The sequence below is a fragment of the Lygodium microphyllum genome, chromosome 1 (assembly GCF_053477565.2).
Source record: "Lygodium microphyllum isolate KBCC chromosome 1, Lygodium_microphyllum_v1.1.10, whole genome shotgun sequence".
In the NCBI taxonomy this organism is placed as follows: Eukaryota; Viridiplantae; Streptophyta; class Polypodiopsida; order Schizaeales; family Lygodiaceae; genus Lygodium; species Lygodium microphyllum.
In genome coordinates, this window is record NC_141135.1 from 54,630,380 (window position 1) to 54,654,790 (window position 24,411).

At 41.2% G+C, this 24,411-nt stretch overlaps 1 protein-coding gene across 1 annotated transcript; it reads right to left on the reverse strand.

Moving 5' to 3' along the window:
• Positions 1 to 4,930: 4,930 nt before the first annotated feature.
• LOC148041130 (uncharacterized) lies at positions 4,931 to 6,086 on the reverse strand. The gene is made up of 3 exons (XM_087677181.1): positions 5,978 to 6,086; positions 5,744 to 5,848; positions 4,931 to 5,619 (listed from the first exon to the last, which is right to left on the reverse strand). The coding sequence occupies exons 1-3, from the start codon at positions 6,084 to 6,086 to the stop codon at positions 4,931 to 4,933; spliced, it is 903 nt and encodes a 300-aa protein (XP_087533307.1).
• Between the last annotated feature and the right edge of the window lie 18,325 nt (positions 6,087 to 24,411).

Genomic DNA, 24,411 nt, shown 5'->3' on the forward strand with positions numbered 1-24,411 from the left:
AAGAGAGAAAAGGAAATGAGAGAGGGAGAGGAGAGAGAAAAAGAGAGAAAAAACATTAAACCTGATAGGGAAAGAGAGGGAGAGGGTGAGGGAGGGAGAGGAAATGAGAGAGGGAGAGGAAGAGAGAAAAGAAAATTAATTATTGTTGTTTGTAGTAGTAGTAGTAGTACTAGTTTTTTTTCTTTTCTTGTTTATTATTGTTCCCTTTTTTTTGTAGTAGTAGTAGTAGTAGTTTTTTCTTCTTTTCTTGTTTATTGTAGTAGTAGTAGTTATTGTTGTTAATGTTGTTTTTTTTTCTTCTTTTCTTATTTATTATAGTGGTCGTAGTCGTGGTAGTGGTAGTGGTAGTGGTAGTGGTAGATGTGGTGGTCGTAGTGGTGGTCGTAGTCGTGGTAGTGGTAGTGGTAGTGGTACGTGGTACATGGTCGTGGTCGTGGTCGTGGTCGTGGTCGTGGTCATGGTCTTCATCATAGTTATAGCCGTGATCGTTAAAGCAAATGAGAGAGGTGGAGGAAGAGAAAAAAGAAGAAAGAACGAGAGAGAGAGAGAGAGAATAAACATACAACATAATAAAGAAAGAGAAAAAGAGAGAGAGATGGATGGAGAGGAGATAATGAATGGATTAAAAACAAATAGAGAGTGGTGGCGAGGTCTAGTGCAACACCACGAGACGAGAAATACTTCGACATATATATGTTAATCTGTGGGTGGCTGGGTGGAGACTTTACATACGTTAATTTTTGCTGAGTGATAAGAGAAGAAATCCCTTCTCAAACAATTTAAGAAAGTAAAAAAGAATGATAACAAAAACAAATTGTTTGTCGTAACGTAGACAAAATGGAAAATGATGAAGGTCTTGTTGTTCAAGATCGCGACGCATATCTTAATCAGCATGTCCCATGTCCTTGCTCTCAATGCAAGCTGGCAATTAAACGAAAGCATCGATTGTCTATAGAACACATACGACTCTTCGACGAGTTTCAATATGAGATCATTGACCAGATGATTTTGAATTTTCAGCAAACGGTAAGAAAAGTTAATATCCATCATGTATTGTACTTGCAAGCTAATTGAATACCATATACAAGAAGATTGGGTGTGGCTGGAAAATTTTCTATCCAAGGAGGTGACGTCTTATCCCGAGGAGGAGTGCACCCTTTGTAGCCAATTAGAAGAGTTCATGGGCGTGCAATGGATGGAGTTCCTAAGCCAATCCGCCACTTGGAAGGTACTACACAATCTATACCGTCAATACCAGAGGAGACAGGCAACCTTCTAGACCTACCTACAATCTTGGAGCCTGAGATGGAGGCAATGATCGATGCATTGATTCCCATGGATGTTGAAACTTCTAATCCACTTAGAGAGGAAGCATCCATACCATTATATGATGGGTTCCAAGTATCTCACCTGAAGACACTACTTGCACTCCTAAGTGTGCAAGAAAAATATGGGTGGAGTGATACGAGTGTGACCGAGTTGTTTAGGCACCTTATACGTATGCTTCCTTGATTTCTTTTCGGCACTATCACTAAAAACATTTGTGCTTTTTCAAGGTGTTTTATGATTTTTTTCAGGTTACTGAAATAGCATATATTACCACTTGTAAATACCATGTCTAAGTCTCATGATGATGCACGACATATTTTACGAAAGCTTGGCATGGACTACAATATCATCCATACATGTATCAACGATTGCATACCGTTTCCGAGGAGAATACGAGACTATGGAGACATGTCCAAAGTGTGGTGCTCACAGGTATCGATAGGACTTGCAAGGGCAAACCATCCCTCAAAAAGTTCTGAGACACTTTTCGCTTATCCCCCGCATAAACCACATGTTTTTACGTCCGGCATGGCGAGCTTGACAATGTGGCATGTATAGAATAGGTCCACATATAGAGTTCAATGAATATCAACGGATTCACGTGCATGGAGCCACATTCCTAGACTTTGACCGAGAGCCAAGGAATCTTCGGCTCGATCTTGCAATGGATGGCGTGAACCCATTCGGTCTGCGCACTCAACTTCTTACAGTGTGTGGCCTATAGTCCTTGTCAACTACAATATCCCTCCATGGCTTTCTACGAAGAAAGGACATCTCATTCTTAGCTTACTTGTCCCCTGCCGCTACAAAGTCAAAAATATGGACGTGTATCTTCGTCCATTAGTCGATGAGCTTAAGATTTTTTGGGAGGAGGGGGTCACCATGCAAGATATGAGCAAGTGCGATGGTCAGCGGTCTGCCAATATTCAAGCCATTCTCATGTGGATGATGCATGACTTTCCGGGATTTGGAGAGTTCTTAGGTAAATAGGCTTCTGTTCTCATTGGTAATATCTATATTTTATCTTCTTCAAGCTTGTATTCACTAGGTCATGGTGTTAGAATAGGTCTGGTTACCTTAGGTTATTATGCATGTCCATTGTGTGGGCCACAGTTAAACTCCCGAAGGTCATGAACCATGAAGAAGATGGTATATCAAGGACATGCCGCTTTCTTACCAAAGGGTCATGAACTCAAGGAAGATTTTCTTGGACGTCCTCCAACACATATGAATGCCGCAAGCTAGTACAAGCTAAAAATGGTCCACGCGGAGTCACATCCAAACAGAATGCGACGGTTCTCAGTTTTCTATGAGTTCCCATATTGGACCCACTTATAGATCAACCACTTGTTGGATCCCATGCATATTTTCAAGAATGTGGGCAGCTTGCTATAAGACCACATCACAGGAAAGAGAGACACTATAGGGGCACAAATGGATTTGAAGGAGGTAGGCAAGATGGAGGCGCTTTAGCCACAGTCAAGTGTTGATGGTCGCGTGCAGCTACCTCACGCTCCTTGGTTTTTGTCCACTAAAGAAGAGTGCATTGTGAAGCAAGTCAAGTCTATCCACAATCCGACGGGTATGATGCGTTCTCTCAGGTCTCCATTTTCTAAAGACGACCAATTATCAGGGCTAAAATCCCATGATTGGCATAAGATATGTCAGATTTGTACTACGAATGGATTGTAATTGGCGTGTGCATTTTGCTATTTGGAGTGTAGCCATTGTTCATAATGCTTTCTCATTTGTGGCAGCTTGTACTACCGATCACGATAGCAGGATGCCTTACTCCAGATATACGCGGGGCCATTTATAGGTTGTTGACTTTGGTGCAATGGATCTCACAGAAGGAGATTAAGACGTCCTCTATTGAATTCGTGAGGTGCGGAGCAGTGAAGACGGTCTATCTCTTTGAGAAATACCTGCCTACCAGCATGCTCACGATACAAATCCACCTTATTGTGCATCTTGTAGATGAAGTGGAGATTGTTGGACGTGTCCATACGCGATGGATGTTCTTCTTAGAGCACTTCATGAAAACCCTCAAAGGCTTTGTGCGACAACAAGCTCGGCCAAAAGGTAGCATGGTTGAAGGTTGGTTGGTGTTTGAGGCGCTAGTGCATATTTCACAATGGCTACCAATGGTGGATCCAGACAAAAAAATGCTATGGTTGCTCAAGGACAATGATAGATTGACCGGAGACATGGTGGTTGGAAATGGGGTAGAAAAAAGAATGGATGCTGCAATGGAGGAGAAGGTGAATCGCTTTTCTATCCAAACCCCCGACAACCTCCATGGTGATATGTTATACCTTCAACTCCCCGAAGTGCAAGAGTATATGATCAAAGTGATGTTGCAAGCATAGATGAGGACAATATGCAAATAGAGGGGCCGATATTGCAAGGGGTGGAGACCACCAAAAGCTTGGAGCATGTAGAGGAGCCAATATCGGCTAATAATGATGGAAATACAAGAGTCCAAGAATTCTTTGAGAACAAGGTGGACTCATCCTTTTGTGGTGATATGTCTATCGACCTTCCAGTGTATGCAGAGTTGTGTTAGGAGATTGACATGGGACCATAGGATACTTCATACTTGGAGCATCCACTTACTCAATTCGTTGACTAATCGCTTATAAGGGTACATCAGATATGCATTTTAAGTGAGATCAATTTTTTAGGATTTATATTACCATGCTTTGTATGATTTAAATTGATTATGCTAACATCATTTTTTGTCTGTGCAGGAGGTGACCTTTTCAGGATGAGTCGAGGGATGATCGATGAGGAGTTGCAGGATATCTTCACATGCATATCTCTAGATTAGATGACAAGATTCAAAGACATGGCAGACCACGAGCTGTCTCGGACACAGGCCGCTCTATTAGATCTACTTTGACCCGATCAGATGCTTTAGCTTCGAGTAGATGAGGTCAACACTCCAGACTTGGGCCAAAGGAAGGGAGTGCTTTAGGGTCAGGGGGATGCTATAGAGATATGGATGTAGTGATTCCGCGGTCCACACGGGATACAGGTGCGACTCCTCGCTCTCATTATCGTAGAGTTCACGCAAGGGCTGCAGAACACGGGGTTCAAGATACAGCAATGGAAGAGACTAACAAGAAGAAAATTGAATTGTTGATGCCAAAGTACACTATATTTCTTGTCAAGTGAGTTACATGAAGCTCATGTTCAGAAAAATCTGAACATATTCAGTTTTACATATAGATGCTTGAATTCAGTTTTTCCATTGGCACTTGATAAATTCTGCTGGGTAATAATGTCTGTGAACAAATTTTCAGGAATCCTTACAAAGTAGGAGTTTAGTAGGCCACAAAGCCAATGTCTTCATAAAAAAAGTGAGAGTATTCATTTCTGAGAGAGGATAGGCAGGCACTTCTCTTAAGCCATAAACATATTGCTACACTACTGGTCTTTCTGGCATTGTGCTGTGGCCATTCAGCCACCCATTCCCTGCTCCACTGTTCATCATTCTAGCTGTCTATGTTTTTTAAGGAAGACCCCTTTTAAAATGCCAGAAGATAACAAGCTGTTTGTGAAGAGATCTTTGCAAAGATTGCAATATTAGCATACATTTCTATAGGTACGATTGATAGCCAGATGGTGTAGTTCCTAATCCTGATCCATATCCATAATCATTATAAGAGCTAGGAGTATTGATGAAGGCTGAAGTTCCGTAGCCCAGATTGTCATACAAGTAAGATCCTGGAAGTGAAATAGGACTCCTGTTCCCAGCACTGTAACCAGGATAATGTCCAACACTGAGAGGATGATGATCAAAGCCAGCTTGAGCTAACCCTGCACCATAGGTAGATATACCTATTTTGGTATACTGGGCCTTCTCAGATCCACGAAATGAGGGTTTCTCATAAGGGTTTCCAGATGCAGTACCTCCGTTGTTAGTGCGTACCCTTTTAGTTTGTTCACTCTTCCCAACATTGGCAGAACGTTTTCTGTCTAGCTTTGCCTTCTCTAGTTGTGCAATTCTTTTATCCAAGGGAGCAAGGGCATACTTGTCTTCAAGCTTGTATTCACTGATTGCCTTCAAAACAGCTCGCATGGCTGCAAGTTCTTTTTTATTGGCATCATTCTGTGCTGCAACTGAGTTGTTGCCATTCTTAAGAGTAGTCTGCACTACTTTCTTTGCCTCTTTAAGGTAAGATTTGAGTAGTGAAACGGGCTCAAAATGATCCAAAAGCTCAAATGCATTAGCAAATGAAAGGGCTTCGATTTGTTTGCCATCTTTGATTAGCTTGCTAACTATATCTGATCATATGCCAGCGCAGGAAAGACCTCCCCCATCTAGTTTCTTCTTTGTTGTGCGTCGCTCTTGCTAGTGTTCTCCTTCAACTTAACACAGAAAGGCATCGTCGAGACATTCATCTCGGACCCACTATCATTGGTTTCCATCGGGAGTATTTGTTGATGACGAAGCGCCCAAATTCCAGCTCTAGAGGTTTCTGCTGATGCTGATGCAGGGAAACAAAGTTATAATCTGCAATTCAGAGTCAAAAGCGTAGAAACACAGTACTTCATATTGCTCCTTATTTAGCAACATCCCATGGAAAGTTTCTTCAGCACTCTCCATCCATGGATGATCAGTAATTTGAGGGAAGGCAAAGGCCTGCTGGCACAGCATTCAACTCTTTCCGGTTGGAATATATTCGGAAGGCTTTCAATTGGAATGCCTTGTCTTGATTACTTTCGAAGGATTTGGCAATTGCATCACTCATCCACTCCAATAAGCTTTTTGCAAACTCTATTGTGCTTAATGATACATTGGTCAAAAATAGAATGGGATAGGAAAAACGATGCGAAGACCAGTACTGCTCCAAATGTAATATAAGTTCAAGCACTCAACCTACTGTGTCGACAGGAAGCTGGCGCAGCGGCGAAAACAGAGAGCTGTCGTCATCATGTTCTGGTAGTGCCCAATTTCAATACTAGCGTTTTCATCAGAGTTATGCCGAGAGACCTGGCTCCAATCCCTGTTCTGTCCTTTCTTTTTTTCCCTTCCCCAAAGGCGCCTAAAAAAAATCCCTTGCTTTTTTACCAAAAGATGCTTTTTTCCTCCAAAAACGGTTTTTGAAACCAAATTAGTCTCCCCTTCTCCTCTTTTAGTTGAGCAGGGATTAAAAAAAACCTCCTCTTTGACAAAATAGTTTCTTTACACCCTTTCAAGATCTAAGCACCAACATTGATTTTGACTTTGAGATTTATCTTTGAAGTCATGCATTGCCCCTTTGTCAGTCAGTTTTACAATGAATAATCTGCGCATAAACTTTGACTTCGGCCTTGAAAATTGGATGGCAAAATACTCCCTCGGTGCTCCACTAGTGCTTTGCTCGCTTAAGCAGCTTTTGAGAGACTTCCTTCAACTTTATGTCATGGGAAGTTTTGAACTTAGATGATCACTTCCACAATCCTTCCTTTGATTCCATAATTCCCTACACTTTTCTTAGAGATCATCATTGAAATTATCAGCTTGATAATGTCCTTTGGCATCAGTTTTTCATATTTTTCTAGCACACAAACATCATGCATCCAAACAAAATCATACACACACACTAACGGAATATATACATTGGATGCAGATTATCATAATGCATCTCACACACAATGAATCACACGCAGAAAATAACACAAATGCACAACAAAAGAAATGGAGGTGTATACGACTCGGATGCGCAGCAGCATGACATCGTGGCGGTTCCAGGGAGAGTGGCTCAGGTGGTTATTGTGGAGGCATGGATGCGGTGTCTCTGTCTCGTCGTTCTGTTGGAGTTGCATCACCTCCAGGATTTGTCGCACTTGTGGGGATGTCTAGTCTAGTTACTTCGGCTTTTGCTCAATCGTCTGCAGGTGGTACCCCTATGGGTGCTACACCGATAGATACTATCCCGGTTGGTACACTGGATGTACATGGGTCTCTTGGATATGCCCAAGAGCATGGACGAAAGTGGGAGAGAACCCATCTTAGGCATACCCTAGAGGGATATGCCTATCTTGTCAATGATAGGTCAGGAGCCATCATCATGAATGATGAGGGGAGGAGGGTGATGGCTCGCATGAGAGAGTTGTGCCAACAAGTTTTTCGGCACAACGTCTTAGATCATTGGAAAAACATACCGGAGAGGAGCAAGGACTACATAGTGGCATCCTCGCATGAGGAGTTTCCAGTTCTAGACACAACAGATAAATTTTCTACAGGTTGGATGATGGACTACATGCGTGCATATATGTCACGCAGACGATCGGATGCACGCAAGGCACTCAAGAGTGGAGATGCAGAGCCCGAGTGGCTAGACGTGGACAACTGGCACCGACTAAGGGAGGAGGCTATAGATTCTCCAGGACGTTGGAGTCACCAGCGTGAGGCAGCGAGGGCACGACTAGAGGCTGGAGTGGTCCATCATCTTGGGAGTGGTGGCCACAGGACATATCTGGAGGACTTTGTAATTTTTTCTTTTATTTTGCTTGCTTATTTTTTTGCAATATTCTTTGTACTGACAATCATGTTTTTAATAGTTAGTATTTTGTTTTCTTTGCAGCACTCCATTATAAATCGCGATCTGATCAGCCTTGAGACTCACTTTAATCTCTATAATTTCATGCATTAACTTTTCCAATTTGAACTAAAATATCAACAATTTAAGTCCAATTCTCTCCATATTCAAATCAAAGAAAAAGACATTATAAAAGTTTTAGTAAATTTTTCAAATTTATTAATATTTTTTAATAATCTAATAAATATTAAATATTCACAAATTAGTATTTATATCCTTAACTTTTTTTTACAAAGGAAGTACCCTCTAATAAGCTCCATTAACCACAAAATTTTAGCAGCATACTACTCTAACGAAGAAATAGATTATAATCTCTTTCCAAACTTTTAACAAATTTCTTTCTTATCTCAACTTTTTAATTTTCATTTATTTCTATCCAAAAAAATTATTCATAATAATTACTCTCAGTTCCAAAAATTCAAACACTCTTAACCATTAACCCTCCATAGCAAATGCATCTTTCATACCAATTTCTATCATTAAATAATATCATTTTCTCCTTATATTCACTAACTAGGCACTAAAAACACTAAAGAACTAGCATTTCAACCCTTTAAAAATTAGATATCTTCAAATTTAGAGATCCATTAGTTTTTAAAAATTTATAGGCAAGTCTCCATAATCATGTTTCAAATTTCTTTCAATAGATCATCATTAATATCTTTCTAATTTTCTTAATTATTACTACTTATAATAAAAAATTTACCTTTTTTGCCACTAAAATGCTTATATCTCTCAATAACTTATTTATCTTAAGGTAATATTTCATTATTAGGTGTATTTCATCATGTTTTAACTATTTTTTAATTAATTTCTTATTTTAAAAGGTAAAATTTAATGATATCTACTAATTATGACTTAAAAATGTGATTTTGATTTACTTTTTATCATTTTGATTTATATAATGCAACAACTAAAGTCCATTTTATAGATTTGAAACTAAGAGATCAAAAGAAGAATTCTTTTAATACTAATTTCATTCAAACTATCCATTTCACTTCAGTTTTTAATTAGAAAAACGAGAGTACCTAGTTCATAGAAGAAAGAAAGATCGTTGTTGTCTATATTTGACAATGCTCATGCTTGCTCCTCCTCTTCCTTTAGACTCAGCAATCACAAAACCCATTACTCTCCTTCCTTGTTCACTAATATCTACTAATCTATTCTTAATCTTGTTGAAAATCTCTCTCTACACTATGAAATAGTCTCCTTCTCTTCAAATTTTACAAGTTTCACACTTGAATTGGTTCTTTTCAGCACTCTTCTACAACTCTGCCAAACCCACCCATAGCTTATTGACCTAAATTTTATGTATAAATGCCAAAGTATACCCACATTTTATTTCCTTTCCAAAATGTCTACTAATTCCACTAAAAATCTCTCTTCGTATTTGCCTTTTATCACTTACTACTTTTCCACTTCCTAAATTTATTCATCCAAAATATCTCAACTCTCTCCGCTTCTAACTCCATCTTGGCATTATCAAATATTAATTTATGATCTAATTTCATATTAAATTTTATGAAAAATATTGCATAATACAGAACCAAAAACATTACAATCACATGAAAAATAGTGTGAAAATAGCTCAAAATTAGAAGTTATGATTCTTCTCTCACCAACTTTAGTGAGCCCCCGCCGCGAACTAGTTAATAGGGAGCTACTCCTAGCTTCAAAAGTTACCTTAACAACTACAACATCCATCGAGCCTTTGAGTTGAAAAAATAATTGTACTCTCCCCCTCCAAGCCACGAGTGTCCATGCTAGCACAACACCATCGGCATCCAACCTGCAAGGAACACAAAGATGACTAGTAGATCCTAACAAATAATCGTCTCTTCCGTCTACAATGAAAACTAATATAATGTGGCAATTAAACTAAATCATGAACCAAGATGCCCACTGACATGTATAACATTGTAATTCCCAAGTAAGAATCCAACCAAAAAGAAAACCATAAGAGTTCTTAGGTAACAAAACACCTCTCAGAGCAAAGAAATTCTACACTACTCTCCTTCCAGACATCCATGACAAGAACTCTTCTTATGTTTGCAAGACCAACACTAGATTTCAACAAAACTAAGCTAGGATGCACCACAAGATAGTCTCTAGGGAAGAACTGCTAATCCTCTATGAAATAAGGAAAAATATGGCTAGCTACTTGGTGCGCAGATCAGTCGTTGTATGCTCACGTAGTGAATCCTGGAAGGTCCCCAAGAACAATGAACTCTACCTTTTTGCACAAAAATCAATGTAAAAAGCATGAACGACAAGAGCAAGAGACCAATTGGGTTCAATCTCCCCCCATGCCTTGTGTGAGCGCTTCACAAAGCATGTATTTTATGTATATTTCCATCTTCATGCTCAATAATAGCCCAATTTACAAAAATATGACAAGCTTTTAGCTTTTGAGTTTGCTTTTACAAAAATAGGAAATAAAGCTAATGGACGGTGCCCATAGAGTCTGGCATGCCCAACACAATGTCCAAATAGAAATAACATATCCGTGCACATAAGCGCATACAAAATAATAATAAATAATCGATGCCTCAATAGACATAACAAAATATAGGCATAGCGCCTGTCAAAATATAATCCATAGGTCGAATACTCACTAGACTCCAATGCTTTCCTCCACCACTACTGCTATCTCTACACATTAACTGAAGCATTCACAATCGTTAGTAAAATAATACAATTAAACCAACAAAAGTGAATACCTAGCAGTCTTCAGCTACATAAATAAATCAACTGGTTAGAAATAAATCCTAACCTTAATTTATTACGAGTGTGCACTCTAAACTCATAAACGTTTATTAATTTAATATGCATTTTGCGGAATCACCCGCTATGGAATCACCCATGTACACACTAAATTAATGAAAAGCCCGAAAAGGACAGGCATCCCCATCAACTTCTCGCACAAAGAATCCACTTTGTGTATGAGCCCCGGTCATCTAAGTTTACGGAATCCACCGTAAAACCTCACGGAATCCACTGTGGAATATGCCTCCTGGCATCAATTAAAATATAGGACATCCAATTATTGGGAATCAGTGTTCACATTGGCATCCATACAAAGCTTTGGAATGGCCTTTTGATCGTTATGGGAATGCCTATGCATATATGCTAAGTACCAAGAAAAATGGGCTGTCAATCTCACTGAAGGATCTAGAGATTGTGAATATTGTTGAGAAAAATGGAGGTAATTTTGGTATGCTTGACTAGCAGTTGTCCAGTCCCCTGGAATTAATGGCCAATTAATTTGTGGTCCGGTGAGAGAATCAGTTGAGCTCCATCCTCTTCTTCTCGGAATCTGCCGATCAAATCCTTCGTACCCACTAACCAACTGAGGGGGTTGAGAAATAGAAGTGGCAGGAGATGGAAGTGGAATAAGTAAAAGAGGATGAAGAGATGGGTAGGCAAAATCATAAAATGAGGAATGAGCTAAAGAAGAAGTGGTTGAAAATTTAAGCGAATCAGTTAGGAAAGGTGTCAATTGATACGTAGGAAAAGTAGAAGGTATATGGATAGATGGGGAAGGGCATGGCAGAGAAGGGGAAAGGACTCAATCTTCAATAAAAGAACAATAGGTAAAGATTAGAATTTGAGGAAAACCCTAAGGTTGGAAAAGGAGAGGTAAGATAGCTGCTGAGTTGGATTGATAAAGGAAAAAATAAGCATCATAGTGATGGGCCATTTGTTGATAATACAATAAGCTAGGAACAGAGGGACCTAAAACAGATCGTTGATGGTAGGCATTAAAGAAGGATGAATCAAATGGATGGTTCTTGGAAAGATAAGCTAGGAGATCCACCCTCAGTTGGTTAGTGCTCTGCACATAAGTAGAAGCTATATTCTAGCATTGGGTCAAGACCACAGAATCAATCATTGAATGCAATGAAGTGTCAGGGCAAGTAGCCACTTTAGAAGAATAGCACTAGAACATGTCATCTATCCTCAACTCCAAATGGTTGACATATAAGGCAGCTTATAAGAACAAATCCCCCACATACCAAGCCAGATCTACATCATCTGAAATTAACAGATCACCTCGTAGATATATATAAGACAGCAATATGGTATCTGTCATCACAGAATCTTCAAAGACCATATGGATAACTTTGGTCAACAAATCAGAAGACCAAGCTCCACTCCAACCATCCTCTGGAAGAGGAAGATCCATCATTGAGAGCTTAATATAGAAGGTCAACTTCTGCAATTGATAGTGGATAAAAAAAGTAATGGTCCAGAGGAACATACTCTTGAAATTTCTCAAATGTAGACTATAATAAATCCATCTTGGACTGCAATCTTTCCACTTTATCTTGAAACAATGGACATAATGTGGCCTGTCTCTCGAGAACTGCCAAGTCCTACTGAGATATAGAAGGAATCATAGGAACATTGGGGCTTGAAGGAATGGACCATGACTGCACCAGTTGGTCCTTCAACTGCTTAATCTGGGAAGCTTGGGATTCCAGTGTATTATGAGCAGTCTGCAAAGATGACAGTTTCGTATCTAAAAGAGTCTTAAACTCTTGAGCTTCTTTTGACATTTTCTCTTTCTTTTCTGAAACTCTAGTGACCTCTGACTGAGCCTCTGCTAAAACTGAATTTTCAAAGAATATATTTATTCTCTCTGGGTCTCAATCATTTGTGTCTGCTGCTCCATCTGCTTAAACAGATCGGCAAGAGTGTCTTTAACATAAGCTAACTCTGTGGTTGTCTTATGCATCTGGTCTTTGGATTGCATCAATTCTTCATAGAAAGAAGCATATAACTGTTGAACACAAGCTGTCACTGAGAGTTCAATAGAACTCTGGATGTCGTTACAAAGGAAAGGAATGGCATCCCTTGAAACTAAAATGTTCAGCGAAGGAACTGATATTTCCAAAGAACCCTCTTGATGTGCCCTGAATAAGTTGTTGCATGTGAGGTAGGTAGGGAGCTCACTTCCAGAGGTAGTAGGAATTGGTACTGAAGGAATGATTGGTGGAATTTTCTCTACTATACGCTTCAAGCACTTCTACTGAATGACCAATGGAGGAGGGAATCAAGATTCTCTATGTCAATGGGTTCTGAATCCTCTGAAGGTTGAGGGGGAGGGACTTGATCAAATGGAGGAGGGGGTAGCACACCCTTCTTACGGCCGCAATATGTCAAGAAAGCATATAAATATGAGCCATAGGTTACGTTGGTAACATTCCCTCTAGTCACTTTGACAAAATGTTGGTCCATCTTCATAAGAAGGTAAGTACTCCAGTCAATGGTAACCCCTTTTAACACCATCCTAGAAGCTGTGAAGAGCTCCTTAGACAAATAGTGAGATGGTGTCTTGGCAGGCATGAAACTGTCTTGGAGAAATTGGTAGATTAGCTTCCAGAGAGAATTAGTGATCATTGAGAAAGACACTCCTGAAGTGTTAATCACATTTTTGACATCAAGGACCTCTTTGTTCTGCTTTTATAACAGCTTGAGAATCTCATCATTTGAGAATAACTGCCTGGCTGTAACAAAGGGTTCTCCTTTGTAGGGAAGAGACAAAGCTTTCCCTAACCCTCTAGGTGTCAAAACCATGGAAGTACCACGAACCAAGCCCGATTTCTTACTATATGACGTAAGAAACTCATCACATAGGGCTAGATCATCTGGAATCAAAGGGAGTGAAGCAGCCACAAAAGATGCAAGGCCAGCTTTCGCGATAGGCTCAAAAGTCAGTAGGGAAGAATAATCCCTACTGATCAATGGGACATATTGAACAGGAGGAGGAGCATGAGATGCCACCATTCAGATGGAATATACACACACCACAAACACAGACAATCACAGAGAATGCCTCAGAACAATAAAATAGCTATAAAAAAGAAATCGATCAAAATAAGCACACACAGGCGTAACTAACCAATTGACTACCCCAAACAACCCACATCTTAGAAAAAATTTGGCATGACCCGTACACATATGCGACTGAAAGCTTCATGCCATGCAACAAGCAGGCACCCAAGACCCCATATCAGGCAAAAAAGAAAAAACTACAGACCGCACTCGTAATCGTATCACACAATCAAACCATAATACCGCAAAAACCTAATCAGGACATAACTAGAACTTTGATAAACAATGTCAGGTTAAAGGACTATACGTACCCATCCCATGAAGTGTATTCATTGAAAAGGGAAAAAAAAGTGTAGTGAGGGGAATTATTTTAGTGAAGGGTTCATTTTAAGAAATTATTAACAATGGTTGAAATTTTATCAGGTTATAAACCTTAATAAGAAAACGGCGGTTCATTTTTAAATTATTAATTACAATTTATTAATGTGAAACGGTACTTTTAACGAAACCCGGACTGCGTTCCCCAGACTCAAGTCTCTAAATGCATATTCATTGATTAAAAATTTAATGTGTTTGAAGCGCTCTTCTTTTTCAACGCGTGCATCTTTTTTACGGCTGGTTCGTTTTTATTTAAAATTAAAGTACCTCTGAAGCGCACGTAGCACATGCAAAGTGAACAGCGGGTTGATTTTAAGTTATTGAAAAAATGTGTGTTTAGCGCGAGCGCACGTGAAAAAGTGGGTGAATAAAGTTCATGTTAACAATTAACTGTGGTTAAGGGATGACCAAAATAAATAAAGCACGAAAAATAGATACCTGGTAGGGGTGTATATGCAAGAGACTGAGGGCGCACTGAGTAGTCCCAAATGCAAGGAATCCAACAAAAAAACAAAAACCACTGATTGGAAAAAAATAAACATTTCGTTTGGGTAATGTTGATTAGTGTTTGGGTGAGATTGTTATTAGTATTTTTAATTGTAATTTAGGTGTGTTTTGATTTTGTATTTTGTGTTGTTGTTGTTTTTTTTCTTCTTCTTCTTTGGTATATTTGTTATTTTAAAATATTCCAAAAGCAATCAAATGCATTGATGGAAGTTTTTGTGATTTTTTTGAATTTAATTTTGATTTTTAAGAATTTTTAATGAAATTTTCTCAAATTTTAGTGAGTTTTAAAAGGATTTTAAATATTATTAATTTTTTTGCAATTAATTCTTTATATTATAATCATTAAGATCAACCAAAAAATTTTCCAATTTAGAAATGAATTTTTTTATAAAAATTTTGGTTTTTAATTGAATTTTTTAATGTTTTTAAGTGTTTTAATGTATTTTTTAAAGTATTTTTATTGGGTTTGTGGAAAATCAAAAGAGATACCTGGGATGCATGTGAACAGCTATGTGTGCTAGGGGACGGCACGCTCCACCGCACGGAGAACACCAAACGTGCATCCTCGCTCGTGAACACCCGCGGGCAACTTCCATACATGCATAGGCACACCTGGATGCCCGCGCTGCGTGTGGAGGGTGGGGGTAGAGTGGGGTAGGGATAGGAAAGGGGGCTAGAACGGGGGAAAGTGGGGTTAGGTTAGTGAGCTAGTCAAGTAGGTTAACTAAGTACAATAACTAAGTACAGTAGGACTAACTAAGTTAGTTAGGTCAACTAGGTTAATGGGACTAACTAAGTTAGTAGGGAGAAGGAGGGAGGAGGCAGAGGAGGCGGCAGAGGAGGAGGGGAGGAGGAGAAGGTAGTTGTAGGCAACGGAAGAGGAGGGGGTAGAGGTTACGCGCAGTGGAAGAGGAGAAGGCGAAGGCTACGGGTGGCGGAAGGAGTGGCAAGGGGAGGAGAAGGGCGTGGAGGAGAAGGCGGCGATGGAGGTAGAGGGAGGGAGGGGAGTGGCAAAGGAGGAGGGGAAGAGGAGAAGGCAGCTGTAGGCGATGGGAGAGGAAGGAGGAGACGTGGAGGGAGTGGCGAGGGGAGGAGATGGTGTGGAGGGGGAGAAAAAGGCGAGGGAAGAGAGGGAAGGCGCTGGAGGCGTGGAGGGAGAGGAGAGTGGAGGGAGGCGAGGAATGGAAGGGGGAAGGAGAGGAGAGGGTGCAAAAGGGAGGGCGATGGAGAAGGGAGGAAGGAAAGCGCAATGGAGAGGGAGGAGGGAACGAATAGGTAAGTCGGTTTTTTTTTAAATTTCAATAATAATTGGTGTGTTTGTTGTGTGTGTTGTGTTAAGTTTGAATTTTTGTTTTGGTGTGTTTTGTTGGTTTGTTTGTTTTTTTTTTTTCTCGTGTTGTTATTTTTTTAAGTTGTGTTTGTTGATTTTTTGTTGTGTGGTGTGTTGTTTGTGTTTTTTGTTTTTTTTTTCTTAATTATTTGTGGTGGTGTTAATTTTGTGTGTTCTTCTTGTTACCTTGTTTGTTTGTTTGTTTTTTTTTCTTGGTTTTCGGTTGTTGCTATTCGTTGTTTTGGTGTGTGTTTTTTTTTGTTTGTTTTTTGTGTTTTTTTCGTGTGTTTCTTGTGTTTGTTTTTTGTTTTTTTTTTTTGGTTTTGTGTTGTGGTGTATGTATGTGTGTGTGTGTGTGTGTTTGTGTGTTTTGTTTTTTTTTTTGTGCTTTCTTTTTGTTTTTTGTTCGTCCTATTTCTATTGTTTTTGTTTTGTTTGGCGAAATCCATTAAGAAGTGAGCGCACCCCGTCCCGCGCATATGCGCATGGCGGGAGTTTTTAAAAAAAATTGCATCAACGGGAGCAGACAAAGGCAGGGACGGCGACACACTAGGCACAAAGGCCACGGGGGCGTCCCGAGGCGCTTAAAACCAAAAACATGCGCGTTCACGCGCAACACGAGAGACGCGGCCACACGTCAAGAGGAATAAAAATTAATAAAACCCAAACCATACACCGGATCGAAAGACCGGAAAAAGAAAAAATGTGCCGAGCGACGAGGGGAAGATGATAGAAAAATGCGACATGGGGGTTGGTAAGAAGAAAAAATGGACAGTTCAAAGGGACGAACAGGGCTGTAACGTTGGATTTGGATTCCAGTGAACGTAGGATGTGTTCGTATGCAAAACGTCAAAACAAGGAATAAAGGGAAATAGGGAAGGAACAGCCCAAACGGTGGGGTAAAGTGAGATGGGTAGGTGGGATAGGGACCCCATGAGGGCAGAAAGAGGCCATGGCATACATGCATGAGCAACTTGAGGCATATGTAGGGGATATGCACATCAGACGTGTAGGGCGTGTCCCCACACTTAAAACCTTAACGGACAGAGTAGATTGATGGACACGGCCACAGACTTGCCAACCCACTGGACACTGGCATCCTCACACTTAAGACATCACATACACTTGCAAACAGAAAAGTAGGGTTAGGAACACTTGGCCCGTTTCGTGTATGGTCGAAGGAACCGTCACTACTACAAAAGGGTTGGAGTCGGCTGTAGGAGGTACCACAGCTCGCTCCAGCATTCAGCCAGCAGGGTAGGGACCATGCAACAGCACCAAGGGAGGTAACTGATTGATGAAGTCCATCAGGGCAGGTGTCGTTGACGAAGAATAGTCACTCAACTCACTAGCACTCAGATGGGATGAGAACTCGCCCCATAACTTACATCACTCGAGTTAATATTGATAGAAACCCAAATCTCACACCCGGTTTCGGAATCGACAAGGGTGTGGTGCGGAGGGAGTATGCCAGTGTGCACAATTGATGGTGCATCAGTGCATCCAACCCTGTCTAGCATAGGTGCAAGCAAGAAGGCGAGGGAGCCTTGCAGTGCAGTGGACAGAACAAAGTGACGTGTCTTGTCACGATGGTAAATACCCATCCCGTGGGTGCATAGGGAAACATAACCGTACCTGACTCCAATTGTCGTAACGTCCCTCAATCCTCACCTCTCAACAATTGATTGAAGAAACACCAGTCACACTCAGCCCACCCTCTATCTCACGCTCTGTTGAAAGATACAAAGGGTAGCCCATTCCTCAAACCCATTGATGTAATCCTCACTGTCACTTGTGCAGAGGTTGTATGGCTTGTGCGCTTTTGATGGTGCAACAGTGCATCCCGTGCTGTGCCAGCATACAGTGCAAGAAGGAAGGCTAGGGATACTTATGGTGCAGTGCACAAGAATAGATCATGCGTTGTGCATTGAGAGGCCCATCCCGTGTGTACAACACTCTATTCACACATCTCTCCTCTCATTTGATTTGAAGGGAAAGACTGGTCACTCACCCCACCCTCTATCACACTCGTTGATAGATACAGAGGGAAGCCCATACTCACGTCCCCATCCTGTTAGGATGAAAGCTCACATCACTCAAGGGGTTGGTGATGAAGATCATGTCGGTTGTTGTCATCAAAGATCTTGAAGATGAGGCGTACCTAGGGAGGCAACCAACAAGTCTCATACTTCAATGATTTGTAAGGAAGATCTTCTATTAAGAAGGATAGACGGACTGATATTGTAGAGATAGCACGCCAAGGGAGATGGCTTCAAATTACTTGCTAAAGAGGTGCGATGCTGATGAATCAGCTATCCTGAACTGCGGGGTGTTACCACCTTTTCCACAGTCAGCTTCCTGCCCAAGGGTGTTTCCACCTTTTCTTGGAATGAGGCCTGTTATGATAGGGAACTTCTTCCTTTTCTCCCATAACAGTTTTGTTTTTTTTTTTTGTTAAGAAAGAGAATGGTAGAAATACTATGTATCAGGACCAACCTTGCCACCATTCTTGGATCAAACGAGAAGAGAACAAGGTCAGGTTGAGAGGTATCCGTGAAGGGCTGGTAGAACGAGACCGCCTCATGAGGAGAATCATAAGGGCTATCAGAAGCACGAAGAGAAGGACGGTGCAATGCCCAAAAGGGAGAGGGTAGGTCAACTGTGATTGTCAAGATCCCCAGGGAGGAAAGTACTTATTCAGATGATAGCCATTGATAAGAAAGAGGTCCTCAAAAGCATCGACAACTTGCACTTGGACAAAGCCATTAGGATTGATAGCAAGTACCTTGTACGGGCCCATCCACTGTTGTTGAAGCTTGCCAAGAAACTTGCCAAATCTTGAATCATAGGTTAGGACAAGATCACCTTCTTTGAACTCCTTGTGCTTGATGAAACTGTCATGATACGCCTTGTGTTGCACTTGAGTGATTTCCATAAACTGTAAGGCCATCCGTCGTATCTCATCCAAGCATTCCAAGTGCAGGAGGCGATGTTGCAATGACTAATTATCTCCCAAGATTTCTTTAACTACCACTCGCAAAGAGGGCAATTCTAGTTCAACAAGGAAGATGGCTTCTATACCATACACTAGCTGGAAAAAGGGATCTGTCTTGTAGCTACTTTATGGGAGGTTCTGTATGCCCAGAGGGCCTCTATAAGTCAATCATCCTAGTCATGACGATGTGCGACAATTGTTCTTATCAGGATCGAGCAGAGGATGCGATTGGTGATTTCAACTTGGCCGTTGGCTCTGGGGTAGTAAGGAGTGAACTTAGAATGGCGGATCTTATAAAGTTCCATAAGCTCCTCCATGATTTTGTTAAGGAAATGAGTACCTCTCTCACTCACCAGCTCGAGGGGACTACCAAAACAGGTGATAATATTCTCATACATAAACAGGGCTACGCTGTTTACATCGTCTCGCTTCACAGCTTTAGCTTCACACCACTTTGTGACATAATCCGTATATACTAAGATGTATTTGTTCTGCTTTTGTCTGGTGGGTGGATCAATGGGACCCACAACATCAATCCTCCACTTCTCGAACAGCTTCAGGGGAAGAATAGGTTGCAGTGGCACGGCACTTGTTTTCGCTGACAAGCAACACATCTCTTACAGTAGTCATGTGCATCCTTGTGGAGGGTAGGCCACCAATATCTTGCTATCAAAGCCTTCTTGGTTGTTGCTTCTCCTGCAAAGTGTCCACCACATGGTTCGTCATGGCATACTTTTAGTACTATGCCGATTTCATCCCCTGCAACACATCTTCGTGGCACTTCATCTTTGCCTCTCTTGTACAGTGCACCGCCTAGCAAGGTGTAGGGGGCTGATTCTAACAGAAGCTTCTTCTTCTCACAGCTTGAGATGCCAAGAGGAACTGTTGAGTTGTCAGGAGGTTGACTATGTCTGCATACCAGGGAGTAGTTGTTTCAACTAGAAACAAGGAAGCATCAGGAAGGTCTAGATCATCATGTTCCTCTTCTGCAGTTTGAGGGATCCATGATAGATGAGCGGCTAGGACATGGGAACGGCCAGGCTTAGTGACCACTTCAAAATCGAACTCCTAGAATAGGATCAACCATGTCATCAGTCGTCCTTTAACATCTGCTTTGTTCACCACTTCTGATCTCTAATCCCCACCAGGCTGTCGTCCTCTGTAACTTTGAGAGGGAAACCTCCTTGGACTGAAACTAGGGCCAAACTCCCTAGGCTTTGGTCCAATATCTTGTGTTGTCATTTTGGATTCTAGCAAGTTGAATCTTGCATTTTCATCCTTCTGTCTTCGTTCATGCATCTCTTTCAGAGAGCAAATATCCTTTATATGGTTCTTCCGCAAACAGTAGGAATAGAAGGCTCCAGGAATGGTTGGTTTTCGGGTACATTCAGTGGCTAAATGTCCCACTTGATGACACTTTCCACACCATGTATTAGAGCGCATCACATCTCTTCCATCTCCCACAGCAGGAGTGGATATATTGGCAGTATTCACCTTCAACATCTGTAGCTGCTCTGTAATCACATCCATAAGCTCTTTCTTGCAGATTGACTGGTCTTCTCAATTCCACAAACTTGTGAACTTCTGGTTGTAGGCCTTTTGGGAAACACTCATTTTTGGATACCTTTGTCCAAATGATGGTTAGTCCATCTCTTTAGGATGGATTCCATTCGCGAAACATAAGCTTCTACTCTTTCTCTAGAGGACAGAGTTAGGTTCATAAACTCCTCTCGCATCTGCTCTTCAAAACCTTCACGCCTGAATTTAGTGAGGAAGGCCAACTTTACACTACAAGGGAATGGGGCAATAGCGACGGCCATTTGCGACGCAAAAAGGCGGTGTCGCTAAAAGCGTCGCGTCGCTATTTGCATCGCTATATGCGTCGCTATTAGCATCACTATTTGCGTCTCTATATATGTCGCTATTTGTGTTGCTAATATTAGCGACATATATAGCGACGCAAATAGCGGCGCAAATAGCGACACATATAGCGACGCAAATAGTGACGCCGGTCTGGGGAAAAAATTTCGAAAACCCGAGCGTAACATTCGTCGAGAGAACATTTGCGAGAAAGAATGAAAGAGAGAGCGAGAGAGCTTAAAGCTTTGCGAGGGAGAGAGAGAGAGAGAGGGAGCTCATCACCATGCCGCCGCCGCTATATATGAAGAAGAAAGAGAAGTGTGCAATGGAGAAGGGAGGGAATGTGCAAAGAGAAGGTACAAAGGGTTTCATCTTCAAGACTTTGAGGTAGGTACATTGCCTCTTCTTGCTTTATTTTTGTGTTATCTTGTTTTCTTTTTTTGTTTTTCTTTGCAAAGAGATACATGGAAAGAGAGGGAGGGAGGAAAGAAGGGAGAAGAATGAAGGGAGAGAAAGAGAGAAAAAGGTAGAGAAATGAAATAAAGAGAAAGAGGAAGAGAGAAATGAGAGATGAAGAGAGGGATAGAGGATGAGTGAGAGAAACAACGAGAGAGAGAGGGGGAAAAAACAAAGAGAGAGGAAACAAAGAAAGGGAAATAGAGAGAGGGGGAGATAAATAGAGAGAGGGAGAGGGAGAGGGGAGGGGGAGAGAAATAGAGAGAGGGAGAGGGAAGGAAGAGAGGAGGAGGACGTAGAAAAGAAGGGTGAGGTAAAGAGAGGAAGGAGAGTGAAAAGAAGAGAGAGAGAGAGGGAGAAAGAGAGATAGAGAGAAAAAATAGAGAGCGAGAGAGAGGGAGAGAGAAATAGGAAAACAATGAGAGAATGAGAGAGAAGGTTAATAAAGAAAAGTAAAGGGAGAGGGGGGAGAGAGAGATGAAGAGAGGTGGGGTGACATTTCTTTCAATATCTTTGTTTCTTAAGCTTTTTATTTTCTATCTTTGATTTTCTTTGCAATGAGATGAGTTGAGTGAGAGTGGGGAGGGAAGGACGGAGAGAAATAGAGAGAAGAAGGGAGGGGAAGGAAGAGAGAGATGGAGAGAAATAAAAAACAGGAGAGAGAGGGGCTTCATAAAAATTTGTCAAAACCCGAGCATGGCATTTTACAGGTTTGTAAACAAGCAAGAGAGAGAGAGAGACACACAGAGAGAGAGAGAGACAGAGAGAGAGAGAGAGAGAGAGAGACCGTTCCCACTGCCACCATCCATGAAGAGGGAGGAGACAAGTGTAAAGGAGAAGGAAGGAACTCCCGAATAAGAAAAAAATGAGAGAAGTACGAAGGGATTCTTCTTCAAGCTTTGAGGTAAGTGCATTATCTATTCTCTCTTTGTTTTTCTCTTTTCTTTACTTCTCTCTTTCTTTTTGTTGATGAGTGTATTGAGAGAAGAAGTGAGATAGATCAACATGTACAAGGGAGATTGAGAGAGAGAGAGAGAGAGAGAGAGAGAGGTTGCTGCCACCGCCAATCCACCACAAAAAGAGAGGGGATAACTACAAAGAAGGAGGGAGCCCGTGAAGGAGAAGAAGAAGAAGGAGAAAAGCGCGAAGGGATTCTTCTTCAAGCTTTGAGGTAAGTGCATTATCTATTCTCTCTTTGTTTTTCTCTTTGAGATAAGTGCATTATCTATTCTCTCTTTGTTTTTCTCTTTGTTCTTCAAGCTTTGAGGTAAGTGCATTATCTCTTCTCTCTTTGTTTTTCTCTTTTCTTTACGTCTCTCTTTCTTTTTGTTGATGAAGAGTATATAGAGAGAAGAAGTGAGAGAGATCAACATGCGCAAGGGAGATTGAGAGAGAGAGAGAGGTCGCTACCACCACCAATCCACCACAAAAAGAGAGGGGACAACTACAAAGAAGAAGGAGGGAACCCGTGAAGGAGAAGAAGAAGAAGGAGAGTAGCGCGAAGGGATTCTTCTTCAAGCTTTGAGGTAAGTGCATTATCTATTCTCTCTTTGTTTTTCTCTTTTAGATAAGTGCATTATCTATTCTCTCTTTGTTCTTCAAGCTTTGAGGTAAGTGCATTATCTCTTCTCTCTTTGTTTTTCTCTTTTCTTTACTTCTCTCTTTCTTTTTGTTGATGAAGAGTGTATAGAGAGAAGAAGTGAGAGAGATCAACATGCGCAAGGGAGATTGAGAGAGAGAGAGAGAGAGGTCGCTGCCACCACCAATCCACCACAAAAAGAGAGAGGACAACTGCAAAGAAGAAGGAGGGAACCCGTGAATGAGAAGAAGAAGAAGGAGAGTAGCGTGAAGGGATTCTTCTTCAAGCTTTGAGGTAAGTGCATTATCTATTCTCTCTTTGTTTTTCTCTTTTAGATAAGTGCATTATCTATTCTCTCTTTGTTTTTCTCTTTGTTCTTCAAGCTTTGAGGTAAGTGCATTATCTCTTCTCTCTTTGTTTTTCTCTTTTCTTTACTTCTCTCTTTCTTTTTGTTGATGAAGAGTGTATAGAGAGAAGAAGTGAGAGAGATCAACATGCGCAAGGGAGATTGAGAGAGAGAGAGAGAGGTCGCTGCCACCACCAATCCACCACAAAAAGAGAGGGGACAACTGCAAAGAAGAAGGAGGGAACCCGTGAGGGAGAAGAAGAAGAAGGAGAGTAGCGCGAAGGGATTCTTCTTCAAGCTTTGAGGTAAGTGCATTATCTATTCTCTCTTTGTTTTTCTCTTTTCTTTACTTCTCTCTTTCTTTTTGTTGATGAAGAGTGTATAGAGAGAAAAAGTGAGAGAGATCAACGTGCGCAAGGGAGATTGAGAGAGAGAGAGAGAGAGAGAGAGAGGTCACTGCCACCGCCAATTTACCACAAAAATAGAGGGGATAACTGCAAAGAAGAATGAGGGAACCCGTGAAGGAGAAGAAGAAGAAGAAGGAGAGAAGCGCGAAAGGATTCTTCTTCAATCTTTGAGGTAAATGTATTATATATTCTCTCTTTGTTTTTCTCTTTTATTTACTTCTCTTTTTATTTTTGTTGATGAATAGATGTATAGAGAGAAGAAGGGAGACAAATCAACACAAGGGAGATTGAGAGAGAGGGAGAGAGAGAGAGAAGCTGCCATTTCCACTACCATTGCCAGCACATCCACTAAAAGAGAGGGGACAACCACAAAGAAGAAGCCAACCTCTCTCTCTTCTCCATCTTGCCCTCCTCGAGCTTGCATGGCAGGAACCAAGCAAGCATGTCCCCATTTCTCGGCCATGGAGAGGCCTCATGCCAAAGCCTGCCACCTAGAGTACAAGGTGGAGCCTCCTCTAGTGCAGCAACAGGTACTCCCCATAGAGCACAATGACCACTAGAGAAGAAGAGGAGATGGAAACCAAGTAGGCACAAGTGTGAGACAACCCACCAGTAGGAAGGTAGACTGCTACAACTATGACGATAGAAAGAAGAGCCTACATGATGTACTACGTGTACCTTCTATTACCAAGAATCTATTGTCGATTGGATAGATGGCAGAACGAAATTTGCAAGAATCTAGTGTCGGTTGGATAGATGATTTCAACTGATACACATGGCTGTATATTCGGAAGTA

What these genes read in the sequence shown, in the direction of transcription:
- LOC148041130 (XM_087677181.1), bottom strand. Translation starts at nt 6,086, where the DNA reads ATGAGTGATGCAATTGCCAAATCCTTCGAAAGTAATCAAGACAAGGCA. An exon ending in GTTGAATGCTGTGCCAGCAG is followed by an intron (nt 5,849 to 5,977) that starts GCCTTTGCCTTC and finishes TCTGAATTGCAG; the next exon opens with ATTATAACTTTGTTTCCCTG. An exon ending in ATGGAAACCAATGATAGTGG is followed by an intron (nt 5,620 to 5,743) that starts GTCCGAGATGAA and finishes GCATATGATCAG; the next exon opens with ATATAGTTAGCAAGCTAATC.